We start from the raw sequence: 8,108 nt of genomic DNA, 5'->3' as shown, positions 1-8,108 counted from the left end.
CAAATATTCATAATTGTTTTCTCAATTAATTTTACAATTTTACAATTTAACAATTATTTTTTTTGAATAGATTTTTTGTCGTAACATTTATTTTCATTTAATAAACATAATATTTTTACTGTTAATCAATTTGAATTTGATTTATTAAAAAATTTGAACTATGCATTTTTATCAAATTTATTTAATATTCAAATTATGTTTAATTCTTTAAAATATATAAAAAATTGGTTTCTAAGGATACCGCTATTAACTAGTTAGAACAGCTGATAGAATCTTAAGTAGTGACATCTATCCAATTACGTTTCACAAATCAACATACGCACATTCAGATTTTTTTCCAAATAATGATTGAATGTTAACGAAGATATATCTTGAGATTATTGTTTTCTATTTTTTCGTTTTCATTACAACATAATTACTAATAACATCTCAAAATATCAATATAATAATGGTACAATTAATCGGTGTTGACTTCGAAGTATTTGGAAGAGTACAAGGTAAACGAATATTGTCTTTTAACATTAAAAATTATGATGGTATTAATTTTAGATTCTCTTTTTTAAAGGTGTATTCTTTAGAAAAGTAAGTAATATGCATTAATTAACAATTAATAAATCACGAAGAAATATCGCAATTTTACAATTTGATATAGAAGTGACATCTGGTAGGTGAAAAAGTTACTAGCAATGAATAAATATACATATCGATATTTTAAATTGAAAATCAAATTCATCTAATATTTTTTTGTATTTTTAATTTAAAATAAAGAATAATATTTTTTTGTATTTTTAATTATAACTGTAATGCTTATGCGTATGCTTATTTCTGTATTTGTGAATCGGTAAATCAGTTTCCTATCGATAAAATATTCAAACTAACCTTAAATAATTTATTGTTTTTATTAATACAGTATACTCAAAAACATGGCAACGAGTTAGGTTTAAAAGGTTGGTGTATGAATACTGATAAAGGGACAGTTATAGGTCGTCTCGAAGGAGAAAAAAATAAAATAGAGGAGATGTAAGTTTAGTATATTTAAAAAATTTTTAAAATATATTAATCGATTATTCTTGTTCAATGTATTTTTAATTATAGGAAAAATTGGTTACGATATACAGGAAGTCCACAATCAGCTATAGATAAAGCGGAATTTCGAAATGAGAAAGAAATAAGTAAAATCTCGTTTAATAATTTTGAAATTAAAAAATAGGTTTTCATTCAAGTGAAATTATTGAATTGTTTTCTCTTTAATATTAAAATTTATATAAAATTATAAAGGATATGTATATGACGTGTTAATATATACGATACAATTAAAATAAAATAAAAATATTTAATTTATTATATTTTATTCCATATTTTTTTGTATAGAGACATTATTTATAATCTTATTTTATGATATATTTTTCCATAATTTAATATTAAAAAACTATATTATATTAAAAAATACATTATATGCATATAAAGAAAAGTTAATATTCTAAAATTCATATTCTATTATTTCTTAATTTTTTCTAGTTTTTTTTTTTAATTTTAATATCACATTTTGATATAATTTATGATATTTGTGATATGATGTAAATTATCACTTTATATTATTTATGACGAATCTGATATCTTTGTTCGCTATCTGAAAAAAACATTATGAAACAATATTGTTATTTCTTTACATATTACAAGTGACAAGCGTACGATGAATGAATACATTTAAGGCAGCATTAACGGTCTCGTACAATTTCTACCGCTATCGGTACAAACTTCATTAGTTGTCGAGCGCGAACCGTCGCGTACGCTTCAAAACTTTCGCCTGTCGATCTTTCTGTCGTATAGATAGTTGCATTTTATATTTATCTGACTATCTCATCATTATATAAAATACTTCTATTTAATTTTATTTAATTTCCAATATATTATCTATTAAAATAACAATTAAAATATGGAACAGTTGCAAGTGTCAAAATTAATCAATATTTAAGATAAAACAGTGTCGAAAAATTTTAAAATTTTCGTTCCATTTTATAGTCAATAAATGGTCTAATTATGTAGAGATATGTCATACAGAAGTATGTCATGTTTAGTTTAAAGCAGCAATTCATGAATTGTAAAGTGTATTAAGAATAGACTGGTAATAACTAGATAATTGAGTGGTGGTGATAATACAATGATTGGCAAACGTGGGGAAATGTCACAATCAGCATGAAGTGTTTCAAGAAATTCTTTCAGCATACTTGGCATTTACAACAGGTAAGAATACATATACATATATTCCATAGAAACTGGTCTTGTTTTGCTTGATCAAAGAGATCTTTGGATAATATTTTTTTAAAAACATAAAAACATATCGATCACTTCTATTAATTAAATTTATGCAAATGAAATTGTAAATACTTGAAAAAATCAAAATTCAAGGCTTATAATTTTTTAGTAATATTAATCTTAATGACAATGTTTATTTCAATGTGAACAACTTGTTTATGTAAACGACCTTGTACTATACATAATTTCGAATATAATTATGAAATGGTAATTATAATATTACCATTATTACATATTCGTGTTTTATTAGAAAGGAAACAAATTATCGATGCAATATTTAAAATGTTTTTCTATTATTTCACTTTATTCTTTCACCGAAAATTAAATATATATAAAAGATTATGTGTGATCGTAAAACGATTCAAAAACATTGATCGTAAAACGATTCAAAAACATTAAACATGGACAAGTACATTTGTTCGTCGTTGAGTGGTAGCCTTGTGCCTCTTTGAGAACGAGTTACTTTCGTTCGTCGATTTAGACACAACCTTACTTACTATACTTTCACCTTCTCGTTCGAAAAAAATTTCATTTCTAATAATTAATCGAAGTTCATTGAATCATAGCCAATGAAGTCGAATCAATAAAAAATAAGAAATCGATCAATGATGAAATAAAAAAAAAAAAAGAAAAAAAAAAGAAAAGAAGTATACGAAATTTCTGAATTATTCTTCGACAAACTTCAATTTGTTGTTGTACCAGTCATCGAGCAATACTTTCTTATTTTAATTTAAATTTCAATGTGATCATTCACAACAACATTTTATTTTTATATCCGGCTTTTCTATTTCTTGATTCTCTTTCACGAGATTTACGATTACCTGTTGAAAACATGAGCCTCGCCAGATTACGCAAGGTATCGTACATATCATCATTGCTGGTGCATCCTCGAATTGTTGCGCATTTGCTCACGTAACAGTTCTCACACTTCAATAACATGAAATTCTTTTTATATACTTTATTCAATTTTAATATTTTATTCAAAACACTATATATTTTGAATTTTTTATATTTTTGATAAATCGTCTTTATATCGATCTATAAATTTAGAATTTTCATATCAATACTTTTAATACTCGCAACATTATACAAACGATCATTCAAATAACTTTGATTACTTTATCAAAAGAAAATTTAACTTTTAATTATAGCATTTAAATAAATTAAAAGCTATAAATGGTATTGAAACGAAAAGGTTAAGTAAAAAATTAAGAAACAATGTTAAACTTTTTAATGCCAGACATTATCATACCATAAAAATATCAATGCTAGTCCCTTTTTTTTTTTTTTAATTCATCGTATTATTTAAAAAGGGCAGAAAGAAACTGAAGTGAAGAAGTGATATCGGTGGGCATCGAACTTCCTCTAAACGATTTATGAGCCGATTAGTGGCGTTTGATCGGCATTCACACGAGAGTAGTTCGATAATAAGAGATCAGGGGGTCGGGATTGATAAAGGTTGATAATGAGCCCCGACTCGACGTAACTAGTCAGTTCCTTCGGTGTCGCACGCAAATAAACTACAATCTTTCTCGTCTCGAATGAACGGGTTGAACGTCTCAGAAACGTGTGTTTATGAAGAATTTAAAAATTTAAAAATTCTGATTATACATTTCGATAACACTGTTACATCAAGTTTTTTTTTTTTTGTCAGCGATTTACGTAGCGGTATAATGTGACTAACGTCATCCAATTGGTCATAAATATGAACGGTGATGGGAATTGTCATACTAGGAAGTATGGATACGCGTTTAATAACGTGAGTGTCTGATCTAATCGCGATTTTTATCTTAAAGAACATCTTGTTTTTCTTTCTTTTTTTTTTTTTTTTTTTTTTCCTTTACCTTTTTCGTCTTCTATAACGAACATAAATTACATATTCATCGTAAAATTTAGATTTAATCTTTCCACAAAAAAAAAGAAAAAAATAATTAAAAATAATTCTTCTCAAAGCCATAAATAAATATAATAAATTATTTATACGCAGATTCTTATTCTCTCGGTAAGGTCAGACAAATCATTAACCCGGTCAATTTACATACAATCTTTTCACGTTTGTTTAAATACTACTTTTGAAAATATTACTTTTAAATTCCATTCATTTCTGTTTTGTTTATTTTGTTCATAATTTGATAATGATAGAATTAAGTGAAAGTTGAAAACTTTTTACACAGAAGAAGTATCTAAAGAATAAAATTCATAATAAAAAGATTATATTTTAATAGAAGTATATCTAAATAAAATAAATTTGTCCACTAATCAATGGATACAATATTTTGCAATCTTCTAATCCAATTATAATTACACCGATTAGCTTTTAATTAACTAAAATTCACGATAAATTCTCTCGATTCGATGCATCTTATCTTAATTTAACCTAAATATAATGTTTTCTCATCGTACTCGGTACGGAAAAAAACGTTTTTCGAAATTCGATTAATTTAACGATTCCGTAATATATCATTGACAGATGGTGATCGTGCCATCACCCGGATCCATATGGGATTATCCGTATCTGAACCAGGTCACCAGCATGATGGGCCTGGTGTATGGAACGAGATCAAAGCCCGAGCAAGATTTATTTCCTTCCAAGATTCGGATTCCAGAGATACATGTAATTTTCCCCACTCCATCCCCTTTCACCTTTTCAATATATCTCGGTGCGTTCACTTCGCGACCTTCGATCGATTTTATATTTTTCACGCGAACGATGTCGTTTCGATTTTTTCCTTCCTCTTTTCCTGTTTTTTTTTCTTCTTCTTCTCGTCATTTTCGTCTCGTCAATCTTAGAAAAAAATTTCTACTAGATCGTAGAAAAAAAAGATCTTGAAAAAGATCTCGTCACATCCTTCCTTCCTTCCTTCCTTCCTTCTTGCCTAAGAATTGTGTCAAGATCTATTCATCTCCTTCCCTCTTTCTTTTTCCTCCTCCCTCCTTTTTCTCGAATTGGGAATTCAATACTTGAAAAAGCAAAGAATGTCGTTGATAAGAGGCCTTGGAGGAACGCGGTACGTACGTTTCTCTGCACAATTGAATACGATTGCGAAATAATCGATAATTTGGAGTGGCTGCATCGTCGAAGCTGGTTGCATTTCATACAGAGATTCGATTTATATCAAGAATTCTGCCTGCGGTGTTTACTCACACCGAATATTTATAAATATCGTTCAATGTTTTCCTTTCTCCCATCCTTTTTTTTTTTTTTTAACTTTTATTCGAGAAGTAAAAGTCAATTTATATGTATACATTCCATCAGATGTGTATGCAAGATATGGAATGAAAAAAAAAGTGATTTTCATTGTGTCGCAACTTATAAGCTGTTTTATAATGTTTTCGTTTCGAAAAATAGGAAACTGTGGTTAACAATCTGGTTTAACCTGTTTTTATACGTCGAATCTAAAATTACATTACACATGTTTGTTCAGGCTGAAATGAAATTTATCATCGAATTGATATTTTATTTTTTTTTTTTTTTGCGATAATATATATCTTTTCATAATTTCTTATTTTCACTTTTTTATTCTTATCTGTTTAGAATTCTACCACTCTTATATAAATTTTCTCATTCAGATGCTTCCAGTGAAATATCGAAGAGAATGTATTTACACGTAGATACAATCGATTCAATGAATAGACAAATCGAATCGCTATTTACATTTTTTAATCAAATCTTTTGCAAATTTTCTGTTCTTTCTCCTAAAGAATCCTCGTCAAGTATCAAAAATATCTTTTTATTTTCTCGTAATAAGAATCACACTGCAATACTTTTCGAGTACTTTCCATACTTTTCTTACGTATTTTTTTAAAGCATCTTCTTCTCCTTTTATTTCTGAAACAAAAAAAAAAAGAAACGAATGATTTATCGAATTAAAATAACAACTGTTCCAATATTAGCTGTACGTAACGCAATCTGTTTTTCAAGAAACAAATTCTGTTCTTTCGATAAAAATTTAACCAACCGATTCGAATCATTCATTCGATGATTTCAGATGGAAAGTCCATCGAAGTTCGAGTTGACGAAGACGGAGGTTCAGATCGCGGACGAGACGGAATTAGGTGAGGTAAAAGTGATGCCGTTAACCAGCAACGTGGCAACTTCGACGCCTGTGCAACCAGGAGGCATTCCTTGCAAAAACGGTGGATGCAAGAGTTGGGCAAGCCGAGCAGAATCACGGATGGAAAGCCCGTGGCATTTTCTCAAGACCATCTTTCTCATTTCTGTGATCGTTGCTTTGATCTTGTGGGTGATCGTTTACACATTCCTCGTCCAGTACCAAATCTTGTGAAGAATTCGACGAGCCGCGTGCAACTGTTCGAATGCATCGAGAATGCGTCGAGAAACTTGGATGATTTATGCTCTCCCGTTTCGAAGGGAACGTGCTTGTTATACGAGGCTGGAAAGGACGCAACACGGATAAAAAAAAATGAATTTCGAAATTTGAGAGAAGATTGAGAAGAATTGCAAAAAAAGAAAAAACCGGAAATTTTGTCCGAAAATGATTCGGTGGATGTCTTTGGTCGATGTTCGATGCCGTTTCGTTGAATTTCCATCCGTCCTTGAACAAAACGATAAGTAATTCTATGCTCGAAATCCGTGAATGTTGTTTGTCGAGTGCGAAATATGAAAAAAAAAAAAATTACGTACATTGTTTTGTGGACAGAAAGTTTTTTAGAAATTTTAGCAGAGAGTTTGAATCTCGGGAGAATTTGCGTAATGTTGTCTTCTATTTGCACGGTTGCCCCAACTCTCATCGGTCCAACGACTATGAAATTCCCAGTGTCGAAAGATTTGAAACAGGAAAAGGTTGAAGATATTTTTCCAAGATACGTACAAAAGGCCCCTCGCAACGATAAAATTATAACGAGAATGGTACCTGTAATGTTCGTTCATAAAAATTGGATACTCCTCAGCCGAGAAAATTTTTTTCTTACGAAAAAATCACGATTTCTATTGCATTAATTATACCGTGTCTCTATTTATAATACTATATACAAATTGTTTATAATATATATTCTATTTGATAGAAGGTATTCGAATATTTAGTATTAATAATTTTTTTTTTACCAAGTATTTGTACAAAAGCGATTGAATAAACCGAGTAAATTTTGAAATTGTGCATTTCTGAAATTTCTTTACCATCTTTACCATCGTTTGAAAATTTCTAATAATAATAAACAAATTAACTCACTATGACTCACGCATCGAACTTAATTTTCTTGATCATCAAAATCTTATGCGACAACAAGAATAAGAAATTAATGTTGCATGATCTTGATTCACATCGAGGATAAAAAAAAAAAGAAAAATCGAAACGATCATCGATCACGATCGATCAATTTTTTGGATTAAACGCGTGAGCGAACTCGTGTGACTGACGGTACCATGGATGGCGTCGAGTGTGAATCAAGCTTTATTCTCCAATTAAATATTATCAAAATCGACTTCTTATCCATTACCAATAAAAAATATGCACAAGCGCTACTTTATTAAAGATATAATAATACTTCTACATCCAGGCATTCTCATATGACAATTATAACACAGTTTAACATAGATTATTAACTATGTACTATATTTGGACGTTGATAACACACCCTGTCAACGATGATGAATGCTAACTTTCTGCTCGAAGTTATCCGCGAATATATGACGCTCTAGAATTTGTCTTTTTTTCTTACCAACGATCCGTCCATGGTGCACGGGCACGAACAGAATTCTCAGGGAGGATTTCTCGAAACGAGGAACGAGACGAAGGACGATAAAATCATCTTTAATGATCCGCGATCTTGAG

The 8,108-nt window shown here is 29.4% G+C and overlaps 2 protein-coding genes across 4 annotated transcripts; both read left to right on the top strand.

Moving 5' to 3' along the window:
- The first annotated feature begins 268 nt into the window (after nt 1-268).
- LOC552639 (acylphosphatase-1) lies at nt 269-1,317 on the top strand. The gene is made up of 4 exons (XM_625014.5): nt 269-497; nt 566-582; nt 911-1,020; nt 1,096-1,317. Exons 1-4 carry the CDS (start codon nt 449-451, stop codon nt 1,208-1,210), a joined length of 291 nt encoding a protein of 96 aa, XP_625017.1. The 5' UTR covers nt 269-448; the 3' UTR covers nt 1,211-1,317.
- Nucleotides 1,318-1,750: 433 nt separating this feature from the next.
- LOC725578 lies at nt 1,751-7,428 on the top strand. Of its 3 annotated transcripts, XM_006565517.3 has the most exons (4): nt 3,730-3,883; nt 3,971-4,075; nt 4,787-4,930; nt 6,306-7,428. In XM_006565517.3, the coding sequence occupies exons 2-4, from the start codon at nt 4,022-4,024 to the stop codon at nt 6,600-6,602; spliced, it is 495 nt and encodes a 164-aa protein (XP_006565580.1). In that variant the 5' UTR covers nt 3,730-3,883; nt 3,971-4,021; the 3' UTR covers nt 6,603-7,428. The 3 variants fall into 3 exon arrangements, with proteins under 3 accessions (XP_016770105.1, XP_006565580.1, XP_026298972.1); XM_026443187.1 differs by having other exon boundaries at nt 3,731-4,075; XM_016914616.2 differs by lacking the exons at nt 3,730-3,883; nt 3,971-4,075; nt 4,787-4,930 and adding an exon at nt 1,751-2,244.
- Nucleotides 7,429-8,108: the final 680 nt, after the last annotated feature.

This window comes from Apis mellifera, linkage group LG10 (assembly GCF_003254395.2).
Source record: "Apis mellifera strain DH4 linkage group LG10, Amel_HAv3.1, whole genome shotgun sequence".
NCBI lineage: Eukaryota > Metazoa > Arthropoda > Insecta > Hymenoptera > Apidae > Apis > Apis mellifera.
Note: the sequence above shows the minus strand (reverse complement) of the source record. Positions and strands in the feature narration are given on the sequence as shown.